This window comes from Heliangelus exortis, chromosome 1 (assembly GCF_036169615.1).
Source record: "Heliangelus exortis chromosome 1, bHelExo1.hap1, whole genome shotgun sequence".
Taxonomy (NCBI): domain Eukaryota; kingdom Metazoa; phylum Chordata; class Aves; order Apodiformes; family Trochilidae; genus Heliangelus; species Heliangelus exortis.
In genome coordinates this window covers 121,788,680-121,807,523 of record NC_092422.1, presented here as the reverse complement: position 1 = coordinate 121,807,523, position 18,844 = coordinate 121,788,680, and the positions used below count along the sequence as shown (strand labels likewise).

The 18,844-nt window shown below is 35.6% G+C and overlaps 1 protein-coding gene across 4 annotated transcripts in view; it reads right to left on the bottom strand.

Moving 5' to 3' along the window:
• The window catches only part of ANKS1B (ankyrin repeat and sterile alpha motif domain containing 1B), a 414,385-nt gene that overhangs the window by 319,852 nt on the left and 75,689 nt on the right, over positions 1-18,844 (bottom strand). For all 4 annotated transcript variants that reach the window (XM_071764199.1, XM_071764208.1, XM_071764216.1 and 1 more), the window contains exons 7-8: positions 14,219-14,329; positions 11,510-11,685 (exon numbers count right to left, since the gene is read on the bottom strand). In XM_071764199.1, the coding sequence (XP_071620300.1) occupies positions 11,510-11,685; positions 14,219-14,329 (287 nt within the window). The remainder of the gene's footprint in view (positions 1-11,509; positions 11,686-14,218; positions 14,330-18,844) is intronic.

Sequence of the window (18,844 nt, the reverse complement as noted above, 5' to 3'; positions counted from 1 at the left end):
ACAGAAATAATAGCCACAGTATTAATAGAAACTGCTCAGTCTCAAATAAGTGCTGCAGCAAACTGAAGAGTCTCTTTTGACATTTTTTCCTCACAGAACTAAACTGAAACTTATCAGAAGTTTAGGCAGGAGAGATACCAAGAGATTTAAAAAAAAAAGATTATCAAAAAATATATAAATAATTTCTTTCTTAGATCCTTATGGAAAAATGGAGAAAGGAGTGTAAAACTAGATGCATTCATTGTCAAGTAACTCTGGGTTCTACTTCTAATCTGCTTGAAAACCAGTACCACTGAACTCAGGCTAGGGTTTCAGTAGAGAGTCAAGTTAAAGCAAAGCTAAGGGGTGTTCTTATAGTAAACTGTTTTTCTGTAATAATTCCTTCGCCAATCATTTCTAATACATAGTGAATATTGGGTAGTTGCCCCTTAACTCTGAATTGCTCCTGATCTTGTACTTTATAGAGGTATAAGTAATTGTTCTAGCATATTTTCCTGCTATTCATTTTCTACTTGCTGAGCCTGTTCACAGGGACTGACAAAATTTGCTGACAAGACTGCAACAAAACTAGCTCAAGAGTGGTCAAATACTTCAACACTTGCCTTCTTAATCTTTTTTGTATGTCAGTTATAAAATTAATGTGCTTATTGCTACTAGGATACAATAAAAATTAAATTAAGCAAGTAGTTCAAACAAGTCGCCCAATGTTCTAATTTCAGCTACTAAACAATTTGTATAGAAAGCATTCTTTCATATTACTTTATCATAAGAGGCCAGTTTGCTCTGTGAAATATGGCAGAATATTTACCATTAGCATAACTTGTTTACCTCCTGTTTAGATGAGAAGACAATGGGACTGCTGCTGCTCAAAGAGTACCTATTTATTTAACTTAAGAAAAATCAGAGAAAGCAACATAGTGAAACCATCCATTTACACATCTCCATTCCTTAATGGGTCCTGTAGGGATTCACTAGCTCTAATGAACTAGGAGGCTCCATCTTCTGTTTAAAACAAAGTTATGTTGTTCCCCAAACTACAGAAAACAACTGAGGAACATATCCGTACTGTTCTCTTCTCATACATTTCCTATTAGATGGTGATCATCAGGCTTCACTGTCACTTCTGAGTTTAATGACTTTATTCTTATACTAATAGAGTATACATTAAATATACATCTAGGTTTATACAAAAGATCTTTCCAGATTATTTTTTTTCTCTACTTTTTGCATCCTGTTATGTGGGTTGAACACTCATGTATTCTTAGGTCCCACAATCAAGTCTGCATTGGTACCTGCTGACAGCAGTGGTAGAGTTTTGGAAGGATTACAGAAGTACTTACCTATGTAACATACAGCAACTTCAAAAGCTAAAAAATTCTAAAATGTTGTATAACTTGTTTAAGACTGCAGGATAGAAAAGAGTACTTTTTAAAGCACTCTTTCTCCTTTCCTTATTAACTCGGTTATATTTCCCCTAGGGTAAATATCTACACATGACTGAAAAATAAATCTCCCACATATTCAAGTTCAGGCTTTGTATGAACTATCAAAACCAATTTTTCCAGAGAACAAAAATACATTTTCAGACATTAAAATCTAATCATACTTAAATGTTAGAGAAGTCCTTTATATTCCTTATAGAGCTTATATATTGTTACATACCCCATTGCTCAAATGCAATAAATCAAATGGATCAGTAAAGCTTCACAAACATTTTCTCAATCCTTAATGTTAAGATTCCCACTCTACTGGAGGGACATTTGGATCTTGGTGAGATCTACACTGAGGTCCAGTGTCTATCTCTGGGTACCCTGCCTAGCCTCTAACTGCCACTCCCTACACCACAACTTTATCACATCCTTTATCATGTCCTTTATCATATCTGCCAGCCCCACACAGATGTCTCAGCTGCAGACCAGGATGGCAGTAGATGCCTGCGTTTATGCAACTGACTTGAGGGCTTATGGTGGGATCCAGCTGCCAAGAACAAGCATTAAGTGTAATTTTCAATACTACAGAGTAGTACTGACTGAACCATTGCTCCTGAAGCCATGAGTGAGCCCATGTCAGCCCTATGCGCATGCACTGTGACTCGATACTTAATGTTAATGAAGCCTTGGAAGTTCAGCACCCTCACTGGTGGTACTCTGATCAAAGAGAGAGTAAATCAATTTTAAGAGAAACAGATTTTTGGCAGACCTCTAGGGAAGGTCAGGGCTTGAGGGAAACATGTCGGGTGTCTGCTGTACTAGTAATAGCAAAAGTCATCGGTCTTCCTAATTATTTGGTTTATAGTACAAAGAGAGAGCTGAGGATAATATTGCAAAGTCCCCTGCCTGGGTGGAAATCTCAGGAAATCTCTTCTCTTTCTGTTCTTCAGAGGTGATTGAAATTGTCTCAGAAGATTCCAAATGAAGTCAGAGACTTTAGCTTAAAAGTGCATGGAATGATGGTCACTGTGGGTACAGAGAAACGGAAGAGACAACTGAATGGACTGGCAACCGCGTCCACAATGGCACAGGCAGCTTAGGATGTTGCAACAACAAGAAAAAAAATAATGGCACAAGTAGGGGTGAAAAAGAAGGTTCTCTGAAGCACTAACACAAATGGAAAGCTATTTAATAAAGCAAATATATTTCATATTGGGAAGATGATCTCAAGATCAGTGCAGATACACTCCTCAGATCCTGGCTAATCCTGCTGAGATTAGATTTCTTTGGTATTTCTCTGGGTATAAAATAACAGAGGTTAGTCTTCAAATTACGTATGTGCTCACTACTACTACATGTGACAGTCCTTGTGAGATGGTCCTTGTGGAAAAAAAATGCAAAAGTCTACTGTGGTTAATTTAATAAAACACAGCCATCCTACAGGATTCCTGAGTAGATAAAACATGAATCATTTCCATAGCACCTAAATTTACATATAGCTTTTTAGCCATAAAGACAAACAAGCTCTTTGATGTCAAAAGCTTATATTATAATTACTTAAAATGGAAAATGTTACACCCATATCTGAGACCCTTATGTAAAAGAGATTTAGCTAAGATGAAAGAGTCCACAGCAGGGCAAGTGAAGTGGTTGTTATCATGGCAAGATTTACATACAAAATAAACTAGGATTACTTAGGAAAATGAAAGCTTTAAGAAAGAACAAGCCTGAAGTACTGCAAGTTTTGGAGGGTGTGGACAAACTATTTGTTCTTTTATAGTCTGTCAGATTTTACTGTATAAGAATAAATGAAAACATATACTCTGCAAACGAAAGGAAATGCCTGTACATACATCACTTTTAGCAAAACTATAGGGTCATTACAGTAAACAATGTGACAGATAGGAGCAAAAGGATCAGATACATTTACAATTCACCAGTGCAAGCCAAACACATCACAGAATGGAAGCTATTTTGCTGCAAGTACCTGATATAAATTGACAGACTGGTTCAATTTTCCAAAAAATTGTTCTGGTGGAAAAGTAGTAAGTACTTTTTAATGTAGAATAGATGAACTGGTGGCTTGGCCAGCACCTTCCCCTAGTTATACTCCATAACTAGGGAGTTACGTAGCTTAAATCATGGTAAGTGTTGTCATGTTTGGGGATTTTATATTCTTAAATAAGTGCTGACTGTCTCCCAGGGGATGTCCATGCAGCACGCTGGAGGATTGTCTTGCAATAGTTCTACCAGGTAACTCAGCAGCAGGGAGCTGCAGGGTATTCATGTTGGCTGTGAAGGATGCCACCAGGCAAATTCCCTGTGCTGAGTTCCACGTGGCTGCTGTTAGGACCCCTCTGACACAGAAATCTTTACAATACAGTTCTGATGCATGGCATAGGCTATACATACAAGAAGTACCCTATTTTAAGAACTGCGGAAGATGGGTTAGGAAACTATACATTAAAAATGTCTAAGCTTCTCTTGGCTAGATAAATTACTTAACAGAAGCAACAAAAATTTGTATTACCATGGTACACTTCGCTCAGCTTCTTTGTAATAACCCTCTTGTGTTTATGAAGAAGTTAGAAATAATTTTGTGAATTAACTTATAGCAAATATATAATTCTATATTGACCAAGTGGATGCTTGTACTGGATGTCACATTATGCCTAATGAAAAAACTCAGAAATGCAACAATAGTTCTTCTCAGTGGGAAATAACACCATGTACATTAGAAACCAGGACTTACAGATAGGTTTTAGTTGGGTGGTAGTTTTTAAAAGTAATTTTTAAAGTTGTATAACCTTGTCTTCAAAGAGTGGGTAGACTTTTGCAACAAGGGAATCTTAAAACATGATGTTTATATATCCTGGGAGAGATGACCTTCATAGTTTTATTTCCTACAGAAATAAGAGTCAGTATATGCTTGTAAAATGAGATTCATAACTGAACTAGGTCTACGAGTTAAAGAGCAACTTAATACAAATTCCTGCAGTGTCAAAATTGGGCAATACATAATGAATTATCTCCTACAATTGCAAAAGGGGAATTAAGTAAACCAACAATATTCCTACCACTGACCTTCAGTACAAGCCTTTTTTTTTTTATTATCATAAATACTGCAAAATACAGCAAAGCTGCATTATCAAATTAAATAAATGTTACCATATTAAGTAATTTAAAATGTATCTTCTCTCCATGAAGATGCAAACAATCAGGTCTGATTGTCTTATTATTCCCTAATGAATAAGTAATCAAATGTTTCTTGAATGTGTTTTTAATGTATCCTAATTAGTCAGCCATTGTATACACTTCTGGTTTGCTCATCATTATCATGTAGAATTTTGTCTCACTCTCTGAACAATGCCTATATGCAAGTGTGTGATACTGCTAAAGGCTACATTTTGATTCAAGACAGTAATCATTTTACTCTACTATGTCTGTTCACTCCTAGCCATTAATATTTCAGACCAGTCATTTTCTGTTTAAATGTTACTTATTAAAAAGTTTTACTTCATAACATTCCCAAATTTCTTATCTCAATGTTCTTCGAGAAATTCTAGTTTATAACATTGTAAAATAAAAATATTTTTATCTTTGCTTTTTATAAATAATTGTTCTTTGCACTAGACAAAGAAATTAACCAACTTCTGAAGGACCATCCTTAAAATTTATTCACCTCCAATATATTAATTCCTAGCCATCTTCGTTCAAAACACACAACTCTATCCTTTCAGTCCTCCCTTCTGATAAACACCAAATATGACCATAGTTTTATTGCCTTTATATACCCTCAGATTCTTGATTTTCAGATTTAAGAGAGCAAAAAGTGATTCTCTTTGAATACGTGCCATCACTGTTTTCAACAATATTAAAGCAAGTTTTTTCAAGTTTTGTTTTGTTTTCTTCACTCTCTCCCAATGTACACAAGTATCAACTTCCCTTTCTGGATGACAGAGGTAATCAGAAATTGATTTATATGACTGTGATGAGAACCAAATCTTTTCCCCGAGACAACACAGAACCTTTCTTCATGTTCAAAGGTAAATTACTGCTGCCGCCTCGATTGTCTATTATATACCCACATTAAATTTAATTAGATATATTGCTGCCACTTCTGTAGCACAGCCTCTACAATCCTACAAGTCTTTAATATCTCCAGTCTTATTCTAAAAGCGAAAATAATAACAAAAAATAATGCCATCTTATAACTTAAGTTTCCCAGTATTTATTCCACGTATTTGAGTAAATACCTTTTACATATACTCTGCTGTTAACAGCACAAAAGCACTTTCTGGAACTGCCTTCTTTCATCTAAACTCATGTCACATATCCAAAGACAGCAAGAGATTGTGCTTGCACTCGCAGATCAATAACATGGTTTTCGTATTAAGTTTCTGAAGACAACAGCATAAATGGAAAAGCAGAGATTGCAAGCAGAGAGTTACTACAAAAGATCACAATACTCATCTGAAGAAAACACTTCAAATTTGGAGCCTCAGTTTTCTTAAGTGGTCATGGCAGATTTATTATTTTGAAATTACTTTTAGCTCAAAAAATTCTCAGCTATTTCTCAAATAATATAGAGAATAATTATTGCTACTAAATGAAACAAAATCAACACTTTCCAAATTCATTGTTAAGGATTGGAAATAGTACACTTCTAAACCCAAAATAAGACGTATCTCCTAAGAGTCAGTTATAGAGAAAAAAATAATGAAAATAAAATGTCAGATTTATAAAAGGAAAATATATATATTTATATTACAACCAATGGACATTTTGCAAAGAGAAACTTATATACTCATACAAACACATATGGAAGGGCTGAATTCCTAATACCATGGGTTTTGTTTTCCAATCAGAGGCTGTACAAACCAAATAAAAAGAAACATACCATTCTCTGGTATCCAAATGAATTTTTTCTTACATGGACATAAACCCCATACTTCTCTTTTCTAACTTTTCTTTTTTTAAAGTAAGAAGACAATGAGCAAATACACTGCAACAAACACAGTGTATTTCTGGTTATAGTATTACATTTAGAATAATTTGTTCTTGCATGAATACATACACAGGAACCTTAAGCCTGACAAGAAACTGGTAGTGATTTAGTTATTATTCCAAGGATAGAGGAATCTAAATTACAGCAACTTACTTGGAGGAGCTCAGGAATATTCCTCATGATACACAAATTGCCATTCTTCTGCTTGTTTTCCCCACACACTTGATTTTTCTAGATCTTTGCTTCTCAAGCTCTATTTAAATTTTCTTACTTGCTCTTTGAATTCACACAGATTGTTTGAATACATTTTAGTTTTTAGTTTCAATGTATACCATGATGTTCAATAAATTTTCCTCTTATAAGAATTACAGATGTTTTAAAGCAGTTTGTATTATCAATTGTGTTAAAAATGCATGGTTTTAATATAGCAATGAAAAAAGTTGGAAAACTTCTATAAAATGGCTGCTTTTGTTCTTGAAATTACTGAGCCAGACTGCCATCTATTGGAAAATAAATATTTTTAAAATTATACTTAAAAAAAAAAAAAAAGAAAATCAAAACCTGCAACTACTATAAGCAATTGTCAAAAGCTAGAAGAGAGCTCAGTTTTTGCAAACACCTAAGTTAACTAAATTGATACAATCAAAGATTTTCCTAAATCTTTTTCCACCTCATATTTTCTGGAACACATTTCGAAGCACAGCTCCTTTTCTGACTCACTGAACAATCCTAGTTATTTTGACTGAAAGTTTTGTATTTAGCAAACAGCAAAACTGTAGTATGTAAGCACTGAACCATGCACAACAATAAAGCTCCCCCAGATACAAGCTCTTTCTTTTTTTTACTTTGCATACAAAGGGAAATGAAGAGTGTATTCAAATCACAATAACTGAGAGAAGGAAAAAAAGACAGAAAGGAGCTGGTGGTAAAAATCTATGAATCCACTGTCAATCCAACCCAGTGTACAAGCCTTTGAGGAGAACAGGAAATGCGAACTGAAGTGATGCCTATGAATGTAAATGTCTTTTTGGAGCTCTCTCTGAAGTAGCATAAGAAACCACATTTCCAATTTCAGAATTATATTCAATATGGCCTTTAATTTAGTGGAGACAACATTATATTATCAGGCATTGCTGCCTGCTATCTTACAATATACATGTTTTAATGACAGGTGAAGACAGCCTAAGAGACATGGAATTAGTATTTTACATGACAGCACATCAGTACATCCAAACACAGCTAGCTGTAAAATCAAGCAATGAAATTATGAAGTTTTCAGTATAGCTTTAAGTAATATCTCTAGTTTATTCTCTATAATGTACTCTTCAGACAAAAGATCACTTATTATCATCTGACTTTGTGAATGCTTGGCTGCTGAACAGCACACTTTTCATCCCCTGTGTTAATTGCTCTCCTCATTCAGGAAGCTAACACAGCTTTTTAAGAAGCCCAAAATTTTCCAGGGTTCCTTCTGAGCATTTGGAATGCAAGTGTCCTATGAAGACATTTCTACACATCTCCAGATCTGGTCCTGTTCACATCTGGTGTGTCTATTCTTATTCTCCTTACTTTTACTTACTGCTCTAACATACCCTCACCCTCCCAAATGTTAACGCCTTCTACTCTTTCACACCCTGCCTTTTCATCTTCCTGTTCTGTTCTTCGATGCTCTGAGGAAACTCAAGTGTAGATATAAATCTGAATAGTAATTTGGAATTTAAGTCACTAAACCCAAACTTTTCATTCAGAGAGCTCTTTCGCAGTTTCACCTGAGAGATGTGCAAACTCTGCTTTCTGTTTGACTTTGAAATTCTAGAAGCACATAAACCTTTAGCTGTGTTAATGCTTTACATCAAACACACACCTGGTGACCAGAAACATAGCGAGTAATAAAATGAGTAGTGTTTTCAACGCAAATTTTGATGAAAAGGAAGTCCATTAGTCAAAAACATGTATCCTAACAACATCCTAAGTGTTTGGATGACTGACAGTCAAATAACAGCAAACGGAAGAGAGGATTCAATTCTGCCCTTGGCCTACAAGCATTCCAACATACAACTTCTTCAAAACAAACTGTAATAATCTACAGGTGCTGTATCACTGAGCAACAAACAACACAAGACAACCGAGACAAGAAAAGGAACAGAATTTGCTAGTGATTAGAGTCCTAAATTCTACTCTCAGGATTGCACTGGTTGTCTTCCCATGGTTCTAAAATCCATAGAGAATACTGGAGGGGATCAACAGGCTAATGCTCTGTCAGGGACAATAACTATTTGGGAGACTATAGCTGTGATGTTAAAACCCACCCTCATGCCACAGAGAGAACTGAACCCTACTCTTTCACTTTGCAGACAAAGGCTTTTACTGTAAATTTACTGCAGTAAAAATCAGGCATTCCCACTACCCTTGCACACAAAAAAATCAACCAAACAACCAACCAAAAAAACAGAACCAGCCAGCCCTACTCTTTCAAATAAAAGAGGTTGACACTTAGATTCAGAGAATTCTAGCCTGTGAACCCTGGATATACAGACACTTTCTGCAGTCCTGAATTAGTCTAAACCTTATTTAGCCTGAGCAGTACCAGAGGTGATTTGGCTCTCTTCTGATGAGCCAGGTGCTTTAAAAAATTGCTTCAGAACACACTCTGATTCCTGATGCTTTCTCTTTCATATTCCCATGCTAGCCTCAGAGCCTGCTCCTGATGCTCTTTCCTCCAACTCAAAGTTTTTGACCCTCAAGGTCCTATTCCCAACAGAAATTCCTCAGTCTTGGCCTCCTATTTCTCTGAATGATGGAATTATTCAAAAAACTCAAAGTCTCCTAGCAGACAGTTCCTTTGCAGAACCTCCCCAAGGGTCATGAAGTGTCACAACTTGGTTTTTGCAACTTGTTCAGATCGCTGGATTCATTTGAAAAGCCTGCACCAGTCATCACCTCTAAAAATGTTTGTCCAGGAAATGGCACCATCATCTGATACATTTACCAGGAACCTCATTTCTAAATCTCTTCAGAGCTCCTACTGACAGGAAACAATGAATAACAGAGAAGACCCCACTTAGTGTACTGGCATTTTTACAAAGGATTCCCACAGAGAAGAAAACTAAAGTCAGAAAAAGCTGTAAGAATCCTCCTCTTCTTTGATACACACACAAAGGATCTATTTCTGACTCTCCATATCTTTATATGTCCCCACTTCTCTCCTTCTCTCTATATCTCCATGTTTTCACACGTAAATATTCATACATAAATTAGAGGTTTCTTCAGTCAGCACCCTACTGTCACACTTCTTCCACCATCATTCTTGGTCCTGCCCCCAGATTGTTTTTACACCTTTACAGCCAGTTTCAGAGCTAAACATCTCTTTTCATCCTAGTATTTCTTCCTGATGATTCTTTGATGGCTCCTCACAGCACATGTGGGTTTCCTATCACCTGTGAGGGAGACCACACACCAAGGGAAGGAAGAATGTTGCCGAAAGAAAAGGCAGTGTGTCAGAACAAATGGTACAAACTGAAAATAGTGAGTGGCCTTAAAACACTAAAAAATGAAATGGTTATATTTTAGATTAAACAGGAAAATCCCACATCACAGCAAGCAGTTCTCTCCATATAGGCCTGTATAGCTGCATTTACTCCAGGGGAAAACATGGTCTGCTTTGAATCCTGATTTGATGTTTGGAGTGTGTAATTATCATTCTGATTCTCATTTTCTTTGGAAGAAAAGCTGGGTGCACCAGTAAGAGAGGGCCACAACATGGCTTAAACAGTCCCTGTTTCTGAATATGTTTTCTATGTAATTCAATATATAAATAGAAGAAATCTCAAAAAACATATTGCCTAATTTACTTTTGTATTTGCTTACTGCACATAAATTACAGATTTAGTGTCTGACACTCCCTATTCACATTGTACGTCATTTAGTTCTGTAAAAATTTCAGTCTAACTAGACAGAACTATATGGATGGCATTTTCTGCAAAACAGCAGCTGAGCAGATTTAAATAGCAGTTAGCACCTAAATACAGAGAGACACTGGCAAGATGTATAAAAATGCTTAAATGCCATCAATACCTTGTTAAGACTGACTTCAGTATGGATTAGTATGCAATCATTCAAACATTAGAAGAGCTTAACAAAAGTATAAAGTATCTACTGAATTTTAAGGCAGCTACCCATCTTTGTGAATCTCATTCTGTATACATATAGGGAATTAAATCCTTGAGAACATAGAAGTCCTTGCCATGTTTTTCCCAATATATGAGGGGATAATTTTACTCAACTTTTGAACAACATTAATTGAAATTTAGCACGTAGCACTTTACTTCTCTTTGGTGCTTTATTCCCTGAGCAATCCCATTTACTTACTTACTGAGGAAAAAAAAAAATCAATTTTACAAACAAAAGAAAAAAACCCACACCTGGTTAATTATCAAGACAAAAAGAATCCTAGAGCACTTTATTTGCAGGATTGGTAGTAATGAAGTAATATTCTCAACTGTAGTTGGAAACAACTGAAGTATCATAACTGCGAGAATTTTCAGTATTAGAGACTCACTCTTTAATACCATAAGGCTACTGGGAAAGCTATGCAGTAATAATACATGGAAGAGTCATAACCGAATGTGCTTAGCTGTTTCTTTTAGGGATTTCAAAATTCTGAAAGCATTTAGGTTTTTGTATAGTACTGAACATACTGATTTCAATTGATTTCTTAAAAACAAACAAACAAACAAAAAAAACCAGAAAAAAAAAACCAAAAAAACCCCACTGTTTCACTCCCCCTGCTCAATAGAACAATTAATCTGATCATGTTAGTGCTGCCATAAAAAGCTGTTCTGTGGTTTGTTAAGAAAAATCTTGGTAAAACAAGTGGAATATTAAACTCTAAATCTGTAAGGAGTACGTACTTGGGTTTTGGTTGGCTTGAGTTTTGGGTTGTTTGGGGTTTTTTTTGTATTGTAATGTTAGACTCAAACTGTTCTCTATTTTGTACTATTTCTTACTTGAATGTGCCATAAATAAAACAGATATAACTGAACAGATTGTCTTTGTATCCCATCTTACTTACTACATTAAGCTTGGTTTGGCTTCCACTGGTCATAAGTTCTTCCTCTGATACTTTACTAAAATTGTCCAGATAATGTTCTGATATTGTATGAGACAGATCTTCAAAAGAGTATTCCTTTTCTTGACACAATTTGATTTCATCTAAGAGCTTTGATAATTCTCCAGTCACAGCTTCACCTTTAAAAACAGACATACCATTAGTCAATAATTAGAAAACCAGGGGTAGTTTATGCCTAAAAAGGAAATACATATTCTTTAAGTTGTACTGAATAACTGTTGTATTCCATGCTTTATCACAGTGATCTCCATGCATAATTCTCCCCTCAGAAGTAATGGCATCTCATTCCAGAATGGGAATCACTGGAGGTCATCTATATACTTCTGCATTCCCCTATACTTTGCATTTAATTAGGATGAATGGCAATATATACTTACCCTTTCTCTGTTTTCTAATTTTGAAAATCAGCTAGAGATAGCAACTATTTAAAGAATAGTTAACTAGTTAAAGAATAGTTAAGAATGTAAAATTAACCCAGGGAAAATTTCCACACATACAAAATCAGTGTCACATAATTTGCATTGTGGTCACATTTGCTACTACTATCAATTAATGCACAGTGTAGGCTCCATAAACTGTAAGTAGGTTGAAACTGAGTTTTTGAGCATGCACATCTGTCCCATCAAATTAGTTATATTTTGTGAACAATTTCTTGCTTACTTGCCCAGGATTACATGGAATGGTAGAAGGACATATTGGGCAAAACTAACATGTTTAAAACATTCCTCCCTACAGCTATCAGAAACTCATGCTTAGTTCCGTGATGTTTTCTCCTTAATTTCATAAATTAATTATCAAGCTAAGAAATCCACCAAAATAGCAAGACAACGGGCTTTATATGAGTGCTAACTTCTTTTATACATAGCTCACTGGCAGCAACAAGACCTCCACAGAGTAAAAATCTATTTCTTATGAAAATCTGCATTGGGTTCTGACAATCTGTTACATATGAGTAACACAGCTATCTTCAGTAATGGTGATGAAAGCCAGGTTTTTCAAGGGGCAAATAAGAAAATCTTTCTCTTCACTAGGTTTACAAGAGTCATATTGTTGCAAACTACAGTCATTTAACTTGATAAATAGAGATAATTACATTTTAGTTCATCTTTGAGAATAAAAAATGCCTAGAAGGAAAAACTGCAAGTCAATGGTTTCTTTGCACAAAACTCATAAATTAAAGATAACCAGGTTTATGTTCTGCTTTTCAATTACAAAATTGAAATTATTCTAGATTGATACTATAATCAATAAAAATTGAAATACTTAAATATTAAGAACCAGTCTAACTGACTGGCTGATTGCTGCCAGAACAAATACATAAAAGAGAAATTTCACCTATTACTTTCAGTGCAGGTAATAATTAAGGTCTCTGTCCTCTACCTAGCTACCTATTTCATGACATCCACAGAAAGGTAACTGATACTTCTATCCCTCTTTCAAATTTGGTTTAAATTATTTAAAATCAGATTGTCAGAGAACGGCAGACAGATGGATGCAAAACACAATCAAGTACCATTTCTTTAATTTACAATCAGATTGCACAATAGACAAGCAAAGGCCCACTAGCACTTTCTACAGTATTTATACACCGAAAGTGGAAACAAGTAATGTAAGATCATGACCTCGTGGCTACAAAATAAAAGATATTTTTAAAATATTTACTACTCAGTTTCAAGACAGTGCTGTTGCATAGGACAGATGACTTCACAATTCTACTTATCTCAGGGGAACTACTTATCTTCATATACCATATGCCTGTTAAGTACCCCAACGTGAAACATGAATGGAACAAGAACATTTGTTTACTATCACCATGAAGATCATAATCTGGTGTGCAGCAGTAAGTTTAGTTTTCTCATGAATGAGAAAAGTGCCTGTAAAAGTGTTTAAAAAAACAACAACAAAAAAAAACCATAACCAAAACCAAACCCACAAAACAAAAACAAAGAAGAGAGGCTTAGTTATTTGCCAGCAATCAATTACATTTACTTTGAACGATTACAGAAGGCAGAAGTCATGTTTGGTTCTACAGGAGGGTGACTTTCATGAAAAAAAGAGCTCTTCCATGATCAGGAAGTGCCCTATTTAACTGGCTGTGGTATGTAAAGTGTGAATCACAGCATAAGATGAAAGCACATGCACATAACAGTGATATTCACAGTAGATGAAAAATACATTAGAAGATAAATGGAAGAGCAGTACACACATGATCACTGAAATAAGCATCCAAATGTAACACACCTAGAAGAAGTACTCACTTCTTGGAAAGATACAGTAAATCCAATCTTTAAGGTGAACAATGCCATTTTGACTTATCTAGTTTCCTTTTGTTTGACTTCATTATGAAATGTGTAAATTCAGATAAATCAAAATATTTAAGGTCGTATAATATATAACATTATAATCCATCAGTGACTTCTTATATGAGAGTACAGTTCTTTGCTTTCCTGTATGACATGGATTACAGTGTATGCAGTCAAGATGGATAATAGTGAAAAAAGCGTGGAAAAAAAAAAAAGCTTCTCACTATCAGTAAGTTTCTTAACCTCTCATTTTCATTTTTACTGTTTTTATGAATGTCTTAGCAATATACTTTTAATATTAAAGAGAAAGTCAGTACAGCTTCTGTATTCACAGAGGACAAGTATTTACTTTTAGCCTTTGGAGACGAAGGAACTTCTGGGGACAAAACACAAGACTGGTGTTCTGCGCATTCGAGTGGACGTTCCTCTGAAATACTTGCATTTCCTGTTTCCATATACTCTGCAATTTAAAGATACACATACACTTAAATTCCTGCATTTAGGGCGTTTACTCCAACAAAAAGTAAATTTGTTACTTCATTTTTCATTAAAGCCTTTCCAGTTTTTCATATTACAGCCCAGTGATTATTCATAAACACTGCTGCAAGGCAATAATTTATTGAAAGTATTATAAAATAGTCAGTTCTATAATAGCCAGTTCTTTAATCTGCTGAACCTATTACAGAAATCTCATTTTAGGAGTAATGAGTTGCATTGTTTTTTCCATCTCCTTGAAATATTTCTGCAACTGTTCCAGTATACTATTACTGTTGAAAGACTCAAAAATTTAGCTAAAAATACCTGTCTTAAAAGCAACATTCTAAATTTTTTTTCTGTTTTTCCTTAAAACTTCCCTTGTACCATCTTCATGATGATGTTTATAAAAACAAAACAGTGGAATTAGGAGTGTTCTTAACTTTTATTTCATTACTACATTTTTTTTTTGTAATTATATACATTATTTTCTTGTGTATTGGTACACAGGCTAGCTTGATGGAACACCAAGACCTTAATGAACACTACTTTGGGACAAACAATAAATTAGAAATTAATTAATGTAATAGCTATGATTTGCTTTGTTGTGGTGGGTTTATTCCAGTACAGAGAATGGTTCTCAGTTCACACAGCTATTCTGTATCTACATTTTCTTGACTGTCTGAAGTTGTTTAGAGAGGTCCTTTCTGAAACCAGAGAATAACTGCACTAGTACATATATGTATCATAATAGTACCTACACATAGAAGCCAACTATAACTGCTTTCATTAGCATCACACTGAAGAACTACAGAGTTCCTGGGAAGTGAAATCTCCCTGATTTAATTTCTACAATCTACAAAGCACTTGCTTAGCTTACTGTTGTTCCTGATTAAATTACAAAACCTGAAACCCAAATACAACCTGTGAAAAAATAAACATCTGAGAAAACTATATTGGAAATGTCAGAGAAGAGCACATGGTTTCAGAATTCTTTTTAGGTTGTTTGGGTGGCTTTTTTGTTTTGTTTTTAAAAGAATGTATGATTTGAAAATGTCATATAAAGTTTGATGGCTGGCAATGGTCTCTTGGATAATCTGTCATACATTTCTTTGTATGGACACTCTTTTTTGTGTAGTGCTGAAAGCAGAAGAGCAAAGGTGAGCTGTAAGAGACCATGAGAAAACCAGAGGCATGACAAAATTCATATAAGACTGTGGTTTTAAAACAATACTCTATTTTCACTCTTTGTCAGACTCCACTTTCAGACCAGTGTACTTAGCTGCTGAAGGCTACTTCTGAAGAGGAAAGTTTAAGTTCAAAGTAAGTGTCCCAAATACTTACTTTAAAAGCTGTAGAGTTCCTTCCAGAAGATTTCTACAAAAGGCTCAGTGCAAGGTATGGTATAAAGGTTTAGAACGGGCCAACAGTGTGCCAGCCTTGTAAGACTGTATCCCATGAAACTGTGGACTTAAGGCAAACTTGGTCCTAGCTTGGTTTTATACTACTGAAAATTCTACTGGATATGTATGTGACAAATAAAACATGAAATTAATTGTGAGAGGCTTATAGGTAAATGGACACTTACCCATACTATCATCAAAGAAAGAGACACAAAACAAGTGATCCACGTCAAGAGTCAAAGTATGCACAAGCAGTGTGGATGCTTTCACCAGCAACTGGTGAATTTAATTCTGATCCCCCACAGCTGGTTAGAAATTTGGATACAAATTGAAAGAGACGATCCTTTTACCATCACCTGCTCTGACTATGGTGTATTTGAGAGACAGCTCTGATTCGATCACTTTCCTCAAAAAAAGAAAGGTAATTAAGCTTGGCTTTGTTTGGAATTAATTATAATACTGAATGACCAGAAGAGCTTCCCCAGCTGTGGTCTCACAGGGTTCAGAGAAAAGCTGTCACTCATTCCAACAGGATATTTGGAATACCATCAGTAAGACTCATAAAGCTTCCTTCACCAGCTTACTGTCATTCTCTTCCATTTTTCAAAGATAGCTGACATGACTAGCAGGTAAGGAGTGAAGGACACACAGCTAACAGACCCTTCAGAGATGTTTCCTTGCCATACTGCTTTGGGAAGAACGCAGCATTTTACTTCTGGTGACTTAAATAGCAGATTACAGTTCAGTGAAGATTAATACTGAGAATCTCCAAAATACTGCCCAATTAGTAGCATTCTTTTCTATATTTACCTGATTTTTACATATCCCCACTCAATCTAAGTAGGGACACATGCACAAGAAAGTAAGGAATGACATAAGAAATTTCCTAAGAAAAGGAACAACATAGCTAGCAAAAATAAGATCAGTAGAAGTATGAACCTAAGAAGGTAACAAGCACTGAAGAGTTCAAGGTACTCAGCTTCTGTAACACTGGTTAAGCCAAAGCCAAGCAGGAGGGAAAGTGTTGACACCTCAGCAGGGAAACAACAGCCTCTTCCCTGAGCCAGAAACATCAGCCATGAAGAGAGCGTGGGCCAGTTCAGCTGAAGTTGCTTTTAAACTTCCAGAGGCAGTAAAAACTCAGGCTCTAGAGCTAGCTTTAATTTCAGCTTCTCAAGGTTCTAAATCCTCAGCAAGGCAAGAAGGTCAAGATTTTTGCTTTTTTAAATAAACCTTAGCTTTTAGAGCAATCACTACATTATCCTTGAGAGAACTTTACACTCTTATACTTTATACTTTTCTTTTTAATGAGGGCAACCCCACATTTTTTGGTTTTGATTTTTGGCTTCTGTTTTACTTTGTTTTTTTAAGGAAGTACAAGTTCCATTACTTTTGTTTTGAAAGCCTTCTTTGGTCATGCCATGGATTTTCATAGAGTTCTCCCAGCAGTAACAAACCCAAAAAATTTTTTAAACTCTAAAAAAATCAAAATTTATTAGAACAAAAAACTCAACACTCCTTTTTTCAAACAGAAAACTCTCCAAATAACTAGATCAGAGGAAGCTTTGACCTCAGAGGAGGTTTAGAAAACACACCATGTCCCCATAGGGGGATACTTACATGGTATTCCTGAAGGGCCATAATCTTCACAACTCCCTCAGCTCTCCCAGCATCTGGCTGATGAGCCTGCAGCTCTACTGAGTCCTGCCTATGAACTCTCTAAAATCCCCTCCCAAAACAGCTCACCTGGGAAAGGGTGATTTGAGCCCACCTGTGGCTTCACTACCCAATTCCTCATCTACACAAAACAGCAGCAGCTGTTACAGAAACAGGGCTGGTTATTGTTACTGAGCTGAGGTGGAGGCTGGGCTGAATTTAGTATCCAGAATTTCAGAGGACAATTCTGAATGATTCAAATCCCAGAAAAACTTGAAATCAACAGATGTGTTACAGACACTTAAAGAGACTTTTGTATGTTTTTTTAGGGGAGATAAACAGAAACAAGCACTCAAGTCCTCCTGTGATTTTGAGATAGGTGAGGGTGGAGCTAAACTTTCAGTCCCCAAAACAACAGCAGTTAAACTTATTCATAACCATAATTAATACTCTAAAGCTTTTGCAGAATAGCCTATAGAAAGAATTGAGATATGCCCAGGAAAAAAACAAAACAAAAAAATGCAAACAAATAAAACCACCAAAAAGCCAAACCAACCAATCAAAAACAAAACAAACAGGAAGAAAACAAACAAAAATCAAACAAAAAAACAACAGGAGGAGTGAGATCCCAGTTCTTTTCATCCCACACAACTGTAATGAAATCCTCGACTGGAAACCTATTCTATCCTTCCAGAGAGGCTGGAAGAGAATGGAAGATCTACTTGTCCACAGAAAAAGAGGGAGAGAAAGAGGGAGTGAGAATACACAAAAGAAAGACTGTGCTAATGACACCAAAGCTATTTAAGCAGAGGGGAGAAGGCATCCTGGTTCTGCAGCTGCTTATGTATTTTCCATTATGAATAATTCGGTAACATGTACCAACAATGTTAGTACTTAAGCAGCTTCAGCAAAAGAGAGAGAAAACAGCTTTCTCAATCATGTATGCAGCAGAGCTTATTGTGCCTTCCCAGGGCTCATGTAATTTCTCATCTGGTTATCTACTATCTCTCTCTCTTTTTTTTTTTTTTTTTTTTTTTTTCCCCGTAATAAGAATTCTGCTTCCAGAAATAGTAAAAGAGCAAGATGCTAATAGAGAGCATAGTGGGCTGTGGAGAAAGATTTGAAAGATGGTATAGCATGCACCTGTGTCATATTCACATGTATTAAAACTAAAACACAGCTGGTTCGTTTAATTTTAGGCCTACTAGCCTTGGCAACATCCCTTTTATCTTCAATGCCTAATTATAAAGCCCTACGTGCCAATACTGTTAACTGCTTCAGCACTGAATGCTGTTGTTTCATTACATCCATGAAACACATCAAGCAGACAGTCCTTACTTGGCACAGTATTTTAATTCTCCTCCTTTGGTAAATAATGCCTGAACAGCTATTTCTTCATTAGCACACAAAGAATCTAAACTGTAGTATGTCTCTTTAATTAA